The 13,764-nt window shown below is 42.9% G+C and overlaps 1 protein-coding gene across 6 annotated transcripts in view; it reads left to right on the forward strand.

Moving 5' to 3' along the window:
* The window catches only part of WDR35 (WD repeat domain 35), a 79,593-nt gene that overhangs the window by 61,586 nt on the left and 4,243 nt on the right, over nucleotides 1-13,764 (forward strand). For all 6 annotated transcript variants that reach the window (XM_073335942.2, XM_073335947.2, XM_073335944.2 and 3 more), the window contains 4 exons: nucleotides 6,394-6,597; nucleotides 9,915-10,061; nucleotides 12,108-12,240; nucleotides 12,908-13,018. In XM_073335942.2, coding sequence (XP_073192043.1) covers nucleotides 6,394-6,597; nucleotides 9,915-10,061; nucleotides 12,108-12,240; nucleotides 12,908-13,018 — 595 coding nt within the window. The remainder of the gene's footprint in view (nucleotides 1-6,393; nucleotides 6,598-9,914; nucleotides 10,062-12,107; nucleotides 12,241-12,907; nucleotides 13,019-13,764) is intronic.

Consider the following 13,764-nt stretch of genomic DNA (forward strand, 5'->3'; position numbering starts at 1 on the left):
CATGAGCCAGGGGAGCAAGGAGTAGGCTGGATCCCCCAGGATCACTATTGGCATTTCAACATCACCAATGGTACCACCAGTTGGGAGAGAATGCCCCTTCTTGCAGCCTGAACAGTCCTGTATTCTTTAAGATACGAATGTCGTGCACCTTCCGTGACCAGCCCGTACTGGTATCAATAAAATGTCCCAGGGATCCACCAGTGCTTGCATAACCATAAAAAAGTAGCCCTTTTTGTTGCTGTACTCCGTGGCAGAGCGGACTGGTGCCAAAATAGGGATATGCATGCTGTCTATCACCCTACCACAGTTTGGAAACTCTATTGCTGAAAATCCATCCACTATGTCCTACACATTACCGAGAGTCACAGTCCATAATAGTAGAAGACGATTAACGACCCTGCACACTTGCATGACAAAGGCCCCTCCAGTGTGTTTTTCAACTCCAAAATGATTTCCCATTGGCCAGTAGCAATTTGACGTTTCAGGCTTCGATAGCGCAATCACCACTCGCTTCTCAACTGTCAGTGCAGCTCATTCAGTTGTTTCTGTATTGGAGGGCTGGGGCGAGCTCAGCACACAGATCCATGAATATGGCCTTTCATATCCAAAAGATCTGCAGCCACTGCTCAACATCCCAAATCTGCATTGCAGTGCAATTCCACCAGTCAGTAGTTGTTTCTCAGTCCCAGAAGCAGCACTCCACCATGTGCAGCTGCTCCATGAATGTCACCAACAACTTTGAACTGGTTTTTGCCATGTCCCACAGCAGTTTGTCATCCACAAAATCGTCATGTTCCCTGATGCTGTGGTTCTTCTTGTGGCACTCCAAAATTTGGAGGATCATGCATCTTGTGTTTGCAACAACTATAGGGTAGACTGTGTGAGCTCCATGCTTCTGTCAGAGATGGCAGACAGTGAGAAGTGCTGTGCAGTTTTGTGGCTTTTTTTTTAAAAAGCATGAAAATTATGGGTATGGATATAGATGGCATTATGGGATGGAGAAAGTTGCATGGTGGGAATGTTACCCTTTGCTCCTAGTCGCCCCAGCATGACTTTTCTGTCCTGCCATGTATTGTCAAATTTTCCCAAAAGCCAATGCACCGGATGATGGTGAGTTGCACACTGGAATACCTACCCATGGTGCACTGCACTGTTCATCAACACAAGCACTACTGGTGGGTATGTTCAGTGCTGACACAAGGAACCAAATATGCATGCGCACGAATGATATACGAACTGGAGTGGCTTTGTGCCAGCATAACTTGCATCAACCAAAGTTTGTAGTGCAGAACTGGCCTTTGACAGGGAGATTGCCGGTCAAGTTGCTTACACAGCACTTGCTGTGAAACAATATCATGATACAGATTAGAGAACTGCTCCAGCTACCTACTGTTTTAGTTGCATTAGCACACTCCAGAATAAACAAAATGGTTTGAAAAGCTTACAGTCTTGCCAGTCCATCTACCATCAAAATACACACAGGTAACAGGCCTGCATGTTTCTATGTCACAGGTCATAAGAGCAGAGAGTGGGTAGGTGGACAAGCATCCTAGCAGATCTATACCCAGTGGTCCCTAAACTTTTTCATTTGTACCCCTTCCCCCTTATCTGGTTCACGACCCCCAGGAGCTGGGGCCGGGAGCAGGGCCAGAGCTGTGATCGGCAGCTGGGGCCAGAGCCACAACTGGGAGCCAGGGCTGGGGCCAGAGACGCAGTGGGGAGCCGTGGCCAGGGTTGCAGTTAGAAGCCAGGGCCGGGAGCGTGGCCGCGATGGGGGCCAGGAGCTGGGGGCTGCAGTCAGAGCTAAGTGCTGGGAGTGGGGCCACGGTTGGGGCTGGGGCCAGAGCTGCAGCTGGGACTGGGAGTGGGGCTGTGGTCAGGGCCGGGGCCAGGAGCAGAGCTGGGGGCAGAGAAGGGCTGGGTGGCGCTCCCTTTCTGCACCCCCCCCCAGCCCCCATGAGGGGAGAGCTGGCCTGGGCCTCCCCACATTCCCCAAAGTTCCTCCACACCCCTTTAGGGGGGCACGTCCCACAGTTTGGGGACCACTGTTTTATACATACTATCTTGCCATTCCAAACAATGGGATTTCTCTTCTTTTGATAGCTTTGAAGCACAATCAGACCCAGTCAGGCAAGAGGCTTGTTTGCGTCCTCTCTGTACACACCCGCTGCTTCATTCCCGCCCCCCCCCCGCCAGGTTGAGCATACAGGTGATATTCAGAGACCCTGTATTTTTTTGTTTGTTTGTTTGCAATCCTGCAGAGTACAAAACTTTCTAAAGTACCTCCTTTTTGGGAATGTACTTTAGCTGCTCACTTATTGCTTGCTTTCCCGCCAAGATTCATTCTTGGCATAAAGGGAAAAGGGAGTGCCTTAACTTTCATTTGGTGCAGCTTTACAATAGTTTCTGGACTGATGGATTCCCTCTTATAAGAAGACAAACTTACAGGTAGAGGCTAAACTAGTCTTGTCTCTTCTGACTGATTGACAGTGTTGGGGGGAGATGCTCTCCCGCCGGCATAGCACTGTCCACACTGGCACTTTTGTCAGTGAAACTTATGTCAGTCAGAGGGGTGTTTTTTCACACGGACAAAAGTTTTGCTGACAAAAGTGCTAATTAACGTAGACAAAGCCTCAGGTATGCCTTTGTTTTAGGTGCTGCTGCTATGAACGAGTTTTAACTATTTCTTACAGCTATCTCAAATTAAGGTGGTGGTTACGCTCACTAGCTTCAATGACATTTTGCCCAATCCACAACAAGAGGCTGTTTGTTGATTTGACATGATCAGAACCTCCTCTTTACATTCTCATTTGAAAGACTGTTCTGCCTACAGCAAGGTGTCCTATAATGTCACACTCGGGGCAAATCTACACTTAAAACACTGCATCAGCACACTGCAGCACTTTAATGAAGACGCTCTAAGCCAATGTGAGAGAGCTCTCCCATTGGCATAGTTAATCCACTTCCCCCAGAGGCAGTAGCTGGGTTGGCAGGTGAAGCTTTCCCGCAGACATCGTGCTGTCTACACGAGGGGTTAGGTCGGTTAACTACATCACTCAGGGGGTTGGATTTTTCACACCCCTGAGCAATGTAGTTATACCAATATAGGTCTGTAGTGTAGACCGGATTTGAGGCATTTTTTCAGTTCTGTGTAGAAAAGGAATGCCATCTGCTGAATTACCACCACTTCCTGTGCAGCATCTAAGAGTTCCTTTGAAGTCTCCTAACCAAGCAGTGACCATTTAATCTATAAAATGAATAACTATAAAGACATAGATAAAAAGAGCAACGTTATACTAATATTTTTATTGCATTAGTGACTAGAACACCCTTTGTGCTCAGTGCTGTATAAACATATATAAAGACACAGTCATTGCCTCAAGGAGCTTACAATGTAATATAAATAAAATAGCTAGTAGGAACAATGGAAATCAAACCTTATGACAGGTCTGAATATTTAAAGTTGTTTTTAAACAACATTGCATTTTTATCAAGTACTGTAAGCGTACATAGCACTTTGGGAAACAAATGAGAAGACAAGGGCCTTGTGTGGATTTTGAATAGCCTGGAAGGAGGCAAGAAGAGAAAGCAGGGTAGCGGGGTTAAGTTTTGAGATGACTCTGACATGGAACAGGATTTTGCACAGTGTATGGTGTGAGGAAAGGATGGAAAGGAGATTTCTATACACTATAATTAAACACAGACCCAAAGGTTAAAACTGAATTTCAAAATCCTACGCAGTATGCTGTATAAAAGCAATAATAGTGAACAAAGAAAGAAACCTGTGAAAGCCCATGTCTCAGAGGTTGAATGTGTAATTGCCATAGTAAACAATTTAAAGGAAAAATGAAATGTCAGTAGCTAAGACTAGAATTTCCTTAATAAGATACTATGGAATTATGCCAGCCCATTTTAAGGATCCAGAGATTTACTACATTTATCTGTTTCTGGAGTTATTTATGGTTTTGTTTTGAAACTATTAAAATGATTTGTGTCCGCATAGCAGACCTAGCTAGCCCAAAGTAAATTTGATCATTCTCTGCTACTTCTAACAGTTCAAAGTAGAATTTGGGTCCATTAAACTACTGGCTGAAGCAGACTTGCTGTAAAAGATGAAGTTTTACGAAACACTCTTTACCATGGGCTTATGTGTGTGCGTGTTTTTTTTCAAAGTCTGTATATTCATAAATAGGATTGATACCCAAAACTTAAATACAATTATCCAAATTTTTGCTAAATTTTTATCTTACTGAAGTAGCTAAGCTATTTTTGGCTAGTACCCAGTATTTATTTCAGTAGAAAAGGGACCAATTATTTTATAACTCTCCATGCCCCAGTAAGTTTCATATAGTAGGCTCATAAAGAATGAGCAAATCCTCCTGATTTTACTGGGGCAAAAACTGCCATTGACTTCAATGGGAATTTTGAATATGCAAATAAATGCAGGATCTGGATACAAGTTTATATAGAACAGATTGACAATTTGAAAATAGAAATACTGGATATAGAGCAAATACATTCTAGATAAAGGTAGGATAATGCACTTATTGCTGCAACTTGAGAAATGAGACGAGTGTGTAGCAGATCCACTTCACTTGCCAGATAACCCTTCTGTGTTGGTTGTCCCAAGATCTGGGGACTAGCACAAGAATTGAATTGATGCTATCCTTCTTAATTTGATGCAGCAAATATTGGGTTGATGTAGACCACTGGTTCTCAACCAGGGGTCTGGGGCCCCTGGGGCTCCACCAAGCAGGGCTGGCATTAGACTTTATGCGGCACAAAGCAGAAAGTCAAAGCCCCTTTGCATGGGACTGAAGCCTGGGGCCCCAAGCCCCACTACCTGGGGCTGAAGCCTGAGCATGTTAGCTTCAAAGGGCCCCCTATGGCTTGGGGCCCCAGGCACTTGCCCTGCTTTCTACTAACGCTGGTCCTGGTTTTTATATGAAGGAAAACAGTTGTTGTGGCACAAGTGGGCCATGGAGTTTTTATAGCACGTTTGCGGGGGGGGGAGGGCTCAGAAAGAAAAAGGTTGAGAACCCCTCATTTTGATCATGCTTGATGCATCTGTTATGGGAGTCCAGTGACAGGAACAGTAGTAGTCCTGTTTTTGCCAAGTAATCTTGGAGCACTATGCAGTTAGTGCTCTAGTTGTACTGACTCATTCAATATGTTGAGGGTCTAAGCCAGACCTACTTAGTTTTGTTTTTGTAGTACATTTTAGAGCTCATTCAAATACCAGATTGACAAGGAGGTAGAAATCCTTTCTTTATCTTCAGAACAGAACAGCATGGGCAGTGGCAGTGACAGCATCCCCACACTGCCCTGTCACTGTACCTTAGTGCTAACCTGCAGCTACTACCCATAAGGATGGAGAGGGATAATTTACTCTCCATGGTGCATTTACTTCTGGGCCTACAAGATGAGACCAGGCACCGGAACAGGCGCGGCCAGGAGCCATGGCCCCATCACTTTTTCCGGCTGTAAGGGCAAACGATGTGGGGAGGAGGCAGAGCGGAGTGAGCAGGGGGCAGGGTCTTATGGGGAAGAGACGGCGGAAGGGCGAGGGCCTCAGGGGGAAGAGGTGGTATGAGTGTAGGATTTCAGGGGGAAGGGATGGTGCATGGGGCAGGGCCAGGGTTCAGGCACTGGTGGCCCACCCACATTTAAGGGAGCTTCCGTTACCCCTGGCTGAGACTGCCATCAAGGCTGTCAGCTGTGGTTTGTGTGTGGGAGAGATGTCAACATGAATCTGAACAAAGACCATCAGTGCATTTCACATAGGCCACATCCTTTCTGTAGCGGGGGGCCCAAAACTGGATGCAGTACTCCAGATGTGGCCTCACCAGTGCCGAATAGAGGGGAATAATCACTTCCCTCAATCTGCTGGCAATCCTCCTAGTAATACAGCCCAATATGCCGTTAGCCTTCTTGGCAACAAGGGCACACTGTTGATTCATATCCCTCTTCTTGTCCACTGTAATCCTCAGGTCCTTTTCTGCAGAACTGCCACTTAGCCAGTCAGCCCCCAAGGCTGTCGCAGTGCATGGGATTCTTCCATCCTAAATGCAGGTGGCATACACCCATATTGAGATTAGTGGTTCTAGAAGTGGGTGCTGAATTAGCCCTAATTTAGGTGTCTTTTTTTTAACTTGACTAAGTAAATGATTCCTAATATGACTTCCTACTACGGCTGCTTTTCTAGCTATAACTCCTGTTCTTTGCTTATGACACATAAGTCTAGTCTCCTGTGGGTTGTATGCTTTGAACTCATTTTGGTTGTTGGATTTCATGTGCAGGTGCTGGTGGCATGTGATATACAGGCCGTCAGATTCGATCTGGTGGTCCCTTCCTTCCTTAAACTCTGTGACTCTATCTGTGCTTATCATATAGGCGTCTCCTGGCCGAAGCCGCTCTTCAGAAGCTAGACCTACAAACTGCTGAACAAGCATTTGTGCGCTGCAAAGACTATCAAGGCATTAAATTTGTGAAGTGCCTAGGCAATCTGCAGAGCGAATCAATGAAGCAAGCTGAAGTGGCAGCTTACTTTAGCCGGTTTGAAGAAGCTGAAAGAATGTATTTGGATATGGACAGAAGGTAATTGCATGCAGTAACCCCAGCAACAACTAAAGAAAATATTAGATAAAATAAATGCTTGCACTAAAAAAAATGGGAATGTTTAAGCAGTGAGGGCTTTTTCAAGTTCTGAAAAAGAGAACAAGGTTAGATAGAGAAAACTGCTGTACTGGTAGATTACAAATCCCTTTATTATTTATGCAAAAAGAAAAGGAGTACTTGTGGTACCTTAGAGACTAACCAATTTATTTGAGCATGAGCTTTCGTGAGCTGCATACCGGAAACTGCATCCGATGAAGTGAGCTGTAGCTCACGAAAGCTCATGCTCAAATAAATTGGTTAGTCTCTAAGGTGCCACAAGTACTCCTTTTCTTTTTGCGTAGACAGACTAACATGGCTGTTACTCTGAAACCTTTATTATTTATGTTAACACATTCCAAACAGTGTTACTTCCACTTTTCTCTAATTGATCTATATAGTAATCCGTATCCAATTTAAATCTTCATAGACTTTTGAATGTTAGTCTGTAGATGTTTAGTTAAGATTCCAAAATATAAAGAACAGTTTAAACTTAGTTAGCCAGTATCAAAGTCAGATTCAAGGCTCACAGAATTTGTCAGACCACTCTGTTTATTAGCAAAGCGCTTTGCCAATGCACCCAGATATGTGAGCCCCCTGCAAAAGCTCAAGCTAACTTATTTATACAGATAAGCCAAAGCCAATTTAACATAAGAGACAAAAGGAAGAGAAACTGACAAATATACATACATATCTTATCTTATTTGCATACTAACGTTTACCAATCTCCTAGCTCAGTAGGAGCTCGAAGTTAATTAGTTTGAGGACCCATTGTCTCACACTTGTTAATGTTTCTCTTCCTGACAACTATATTTCAACAAGCCCTTCAAGCAGCATTTCTTTAACGAATTATAATTTAAATATAATTCATTCTACTTTCACACCAGTTAACTAGTTGCTGTTAGTTAGTTAAATCCTACATTCTTTGAATTACACATACATGTTGCTGGGTTTTTAAATTAGCAGTAATCACATGGGAGCACACCATGGATGACATTTGGACAGCTCAATGAAAACTTCTGCTTAAGGGTTATTGTTTGCTTTTGTTTTGGACTAACAAATTTTTAGAATTTAAAGGAATGAGGTAGAAAATAATATTGAAAATATTATAAACCAGGGGCACACCCTGAGCTGGAATATTGTTTAGGTCTGGTCATCCCATCTCAAGAAGATGTAGCTGAAATAGGGGTTCAGAGATGGAGGACAAATGAATCATAGAATCATAGAATATCAGGGTTGGAAGGGACATCAGGAGGTCATCTAGTCCAACCCCCTGGACCAATCCCCAACTAAATCATCCCAGCCAGGGCTTTGTCAAGCCTGACCTTAAAAACTTCTAAGGAAGGAGATTCTACCACCTCCCTAGGTAACGCATTCCAGTGTTTCACCACCCTCCTAGTGAAAAAGTTTTTCCTAATATCCAACCTAAACCTGCCCCACTGCAACTTGAGACCATTACTCCTCTTCTACCACTGAGTATAGTCTAGAACCATCCTCTCTGGAACCACCTCTCAGGTAGTTGAAAGCAGCTATCAAATCCCCCCTCATTCTTCTCTTCTGCAGACTAAACAATCCCAGTTCCCTCAGCCTCTCCTCATAAGTCATGTGTTCCAGACCCCTAATCATTTTTGTTGCCCTTCGCTGGACTCTCTCCAATTTATCCACATCCTTCTTGTAGTGTGGGGTCCAAAACTGGACACAGTACTCCAGACGAGGCCTCACCAATGTCGAATAGAGGGGAATGATCACGTCCCTCGATCTGCTCGCTATGCCCCTACTTATACATCCCAAAATGCCATTGGCCTTCTTGGCAACAAGGGCACACTGCTGACTCATATCCAGCTTCTCGTCCACTGTCACCCCTAGGTCCTTTTCCGCAGAACGCTGCCTAGCCATTCGGTCCCTAGTCTGTAGCGGTGCACTGGGTTCTTCCGTCCTAAGTGCAGGACCCTGCATTTATCCTTATTGAACCTCATCAGATTTCTTTTGGCCCAATTCTCCAATATGTCTAGGTCCCTCTGTATCCTATCCCTGCCCTCCAGCGTATCTACCACTCCTCCTAGTTTAGTATCATCCGCAAATTTGCTGAGAGTGCAATCCACACCATCCTCCAGATCATTTATGAAGATATTGAACAAAACCAGCCCCAGGACCGACCCCTGGGGCACTCCACTTGATACTGGCTGCCAACTAGACATGGAACCATTGATCACCACCTGTTGAGCATGACAATCTAGCCAACTTTCTACCCACCTTATAGTGCATTCATCCAGCCCATACTTCTTTAACTTGCTGACAAGAATACTGTGGGAGACCGTGTCAAAAGTTTTGCTGAAGTCAAGAAACAATACATCCACTGCTTTCCCTTCATCCACAGAACCAGTAATCTCATCATAGAAGGCAATTAGATTAGTCAGGCATGACCTTCCCTTGGTGAATCTATGCTAACTGTTCCTGATCACTTTCCTCTCATGTGAGGCATGAGCCTCTCATGAGTGGAGGCATGAAAGTCTTCTATATATAGACTGGGACTTCAAGCTTAGATAAAAAGGGACATGAAAGAGGTATCTAAAATAACAAATAGTATAAGGTATGTCAGTGGGAAGCTTCCATTAGCTTTTCTCATACTAGAAGAACAAGGAGACATCCAATAAAACTGAAGGGGAACAAATTTAAAGCTGATAAAGAAAATAACATTTTACACAATACATGATTAACCTGTAGAGGGCATTCTGTGTCAGTGAGGCAGAATGCCTCCCAGAGCTGTTTGTTTGCACAGTATGTGACACCCCTTTAAGGGATACAATGTATACCCTTCCTTATGGCTGTACAGTGGAACTAACCAGTGGTGGACGACCATGATTCTGCTTATTTCCTGACTGCTTCTGGGGAAGAGCATTTCAGTAGCAGCCACTACACAGGGGGCTGGAATTCTGGGGAGTCCATTATTCCCTTCCCCACCACTATGAAAGCTGCATAAAGACCATCACAATCTAGCTCAAAGTAAGTAATTTTCTCTTTCAAATATATTTAAAAGTCTTTTTAAACATATATTCTTATTTATTGAGCTGTCTAAGGCATAATAACTAATCAGGGTAGTTTTCCTTTAAGTTTTATGCAGTCTCCAGGCCATAAGTCTTTCATTTTTCCTTTATGTTCACCTGCAGGGGTAGTATTTCTGAACACTTTTGTCAAGAATTTCTGCAGCTATTTTATTTTCCTTTTTTTAATCGTCATCAAATATGTTCTGATATTTATAGAGATCTTGCTATTGGTCTACGGATAAAACTGGGAGACTGGTTTCGAGTATTGCAGCTATTGAAAACAGGCTCAGGCGATGCAGATGATACTCTTCTTGAACAAGCACATAACGCTATTGGAGACTATTTTGCAGACAGACAAAAATGGTATGTGTTATAGCAGGAAATAATGAAGTGGTGGTAGCTGTCTCAGAATTCAGACTCTCCTCGTAAAGTGCAGCATAGAGTATGGGGGGCACATTTGGGAGCTGGAGTGCAGAGTGTGTGAATGTGGAATGAACTGGCATGATCCAGCCCTATCACCTTGAAGAGCTAGTAAGTTTCAGAGGGCATGTGTCCCACCACTACTTGCAGCTTTGAAATTCCACAGAGAACTGTTGTTTAGAGTGGGGAGAACAGAAAAGCAATAATCCCGGCTCTGCCAGGAATCCAATCACTAAACAATTTCTTCAACTTTGGGGAAAAAAACAACCGAGGCAAACAATTTTGTTACACTACAGTTAAAAGTTACGAGTAAGTATTAGTTACAGAATGGCCAAAAACCTTACAAGTCTGTTGTAGTGAAACAAACAAACAAAACAAAATAGAGAGAGAAGACTGAGGAATTTCAGAGCTAAGGTTAATCTTAAACCCAAACTTCTCACAGTATATAACTGCACGCTTAAGGCCACCAAAACTACATTAACTCTGCCCCTGTAAAGGAGTCAGCTCCCAGAGAATTTAAAGGCCACGCTTTTGGGTGTCCAACTTTAGATGTGAAGGCTGTTGCCCCACTCTGGCACTTTGAGTGCAGAAGGTGGGGGCCTGCAAGGATTGTAAAAATTAATACTGGCCACTCCACGCTTGTATTAAACTCATTGAATCATAGAATGTCAGGGTTGGAAGGGACCTCAGGAGGTCATCTAGTCCAACCCCCTGCTCAAAGCAGGACCAATCCCCAACTAAATCATCCCAGCCAGGGCTTTGTCAAGCTCCCCAGGTTACAGCTTTTTTCTGACCTTGGATGGGTAGATGCTGCCACCACTCAAGTGTAAAAAACCCCTTTGAGAACCGAGGAGGGCACACTTGGGAGTTGGTTCCTGTGGGGTACCCTCAAGCCCTTTCAGCCCCCCCTCCGGGGAACAGCTGAGAAAGAAAACAAAGGAAATCAGCTGTTGCCACCAGCTAATTAAACAAATCTCTTAGGACACAAAAATCCAATCCTGTTCTTAAAAAATAAAAGGTTCATTTTATTAAAAACAAAAAGAAAGAAAATACATTTGGAATTTAGGCTTTTTGCTAGATTTAAAAAAAACAATTACAAGGATTAAGCATCAAGGTAGCTCTCTTAAAGTTTACAAGCAAAACAAAAGAACCTGTGGTTAGCACAGAGGAGTCCACAAACCATAAAGAAATAAGAGATAAACCTAATCGCATCTTCCTAGACATTTCCTGATTTACTTACATATCTGGGGTTTCAAATGAGTAGTTTCTAAGTATGATCTGATGATTTTCATACCTGGCCCAAAGCTTTTTACAGCATAGTTCCAGCCCTGTCTCTTCTCCGGGAAAACAACACAGACAGACAAAGGGAAGTTTTTTCCCAATTTTAAAAAGTTCTACCCTTCCCATTGGCTCTTTTGGTCAGGTGCCCACTCCCTTCCTTTTACCTATGGACTTTTTAACCCTTTACAGGTAAATCAAGTAGAGAAAAGCTACTAACAGGCGTTTTATAGCTAACTGGCTGGCTGGGGGTCCATAAAAAGGAGCTTATCCCCCCCTTCATTTATCACAGATCATGGGGCCTCATTTTTCAGAAATATTAGGCACTTGCATCTTCCATTGACTTCAGCTGGAATGAAGATCAGACTATGGGCAACTAAATTGAGGCACCCAAACAGTCAACTTCTGAAAATGGCATAAATGATTTGTCCACTCATTGTAGATGGAGTAATATACATCAGGTTTTCTGACTTACCACCTCTGCTCTAGCCATTGGATCCTGTTACTGCTGCAACATAATGAAGCTAAATTTCTTGAGCATTCTATAATAGCTGTAAAATGCCAGAAAACGTAGCCAACTGGTAAAAATATTATTTTTTTATTTACAAATATATACTTAGTGAACAAGTTATTTCTTAGTGTTTAGTCAGATGGCACTATATTAACATTTAAGTTTGTTTGTCTTAGTAGGCTTTTTTTTTTCCTCCTTAGGATAAATGCTGTACAATATTATGTACAAGGAAGAAACCAGGAACGTTTAGCTGAATGTTACTACATGCTAGAAGACTACCAAGGACTAGAGAATCTGGCTAACTCACTTCCAGAAAATAACAAGTTACTTCCTGTAAGTATAAGAAAATTATTATGGTTATTTTGGTTTTCAACATGTGACCTTGTCTGCACTAGACTTTTTTTGCCCCAAATTTCTCATGGTTGCTACCACTGGTTCAGCTCCCCTGGCAATAGCAACAGCGGTAATGTTAGTGAAAGGTGAAGATTGGGGTTATTCCTGATTCTGAAAGAGGGAAAGACCCTATCAGTATGAACTGAAGTGATCCACTGAGTAACAGCTAATTAAAAATTAGTTTGATTTGTTTGTTATTCCAGAGTAGATGGTAAAGGCAAATCATGTTACTTGAATGTCCTTTAGGCTTATTACGCTGTTTTGGACAAACACAGCCATAACCCCCTTCTTTCCCAACCCTATTCTGTTCTGCTAAATTTTCCAATATATGCACTAAATCCTAGGAGGAAGAATCCCTACTCCCCATAATTAAAAGATGATGTTCTGCCTTGAATCACTTTTCATTGAAAACCAATGTAGATCTGAGAAACAGGGTGTAAGAGCAGAATATATTTCTTTAGATTACTGCAGTGTGTTTTCTCTATTTATAATCTGTAAACAGCATCAGTAATAAAAATTCAGAAGCTTGTAATAGGATTACAGTTACTAAAGGACTGTCCCAAAGATTTGGAAATAAATGGTAACAAGATTGTGATGTCTTTTGCAGGACATAGCTCATATGTTTGTCAGAGTGGGCATGTGTGAACAAGCTGTGACTGCCTTTCTGAAATGTAATCGACCAAAGGATGCAGTAGATACCTGTGTACATCTCAACCAGGTGAGAAATTTGGCAGCTGGCAGAATGTGGTCTTGGAATGAAAAAAAGGATTAACAATGGGATTTTTACCTCTTTGTCCCCAGTAAGATTTCATTTCATATTGGTCATCTGATGGCTCTTCAGTACCCTTCAAAACTTCATGCCTTAGTGCTTAAACCAATACCAACTGTTAGGGTATGAGACCTTTGTGAGAGGCAGATCATACTACATGCTGGTCTACACTAGAAAGTTAGGTTAACCTAGCTACATTGCTCAGGGATGTAAGTTAAGCTGACCTAAGCCTCAGTGTAGACAGCACTAGGTTGATGGAAGAATTCCTCCATCAGCCTAGCTATTGCCTCATGGAGAGGGGGATTTACTCTAGCAATGAAGAACCCCTTCTGTCGCTGTTGTAAGTATCTATGCTACAGCAGCACGGCTGCATTATCAGTTTACCAATTAGGATCATCATTAGCTATCTCAGGAGAGAAGCCAGGGACTGAATAGACATGGAGAACCAGATCCACAAAGGGACTTCAGTACTGTGACACAATGACTAACTTTTAGGTGCCCAGAAAATCTCAAGAACAACATTGCGAACCACAAAGCCTGAGTTAATGCCTAGGCTCCCTATACAAAACATGGGGAGAGAGAGATGCCTACAAATACGATCCACAAAAACCAGTGTGCTTCTGACGGCTACACGTTGAGGCTTTTTCAGAGGCTTCCAACAGTCAGTGCCAATTCTGACAATAAAAAAAAATGTT

The sequence above is a fragment of the Lepidochelys kempii genome, chromosome 3, assembly GCF_965140285.1.
Source record: "Lepidochelys kempii isolate rLepKem1 chromosome 3, rLepKem1.hap1, whole genome shotgun sequence".
Lineage (NCBI taxonomy): Eukaryota > Metazoa > Chordata > Testudines > Cheloniidae > Lepidochelys > Lepidochelys kempii.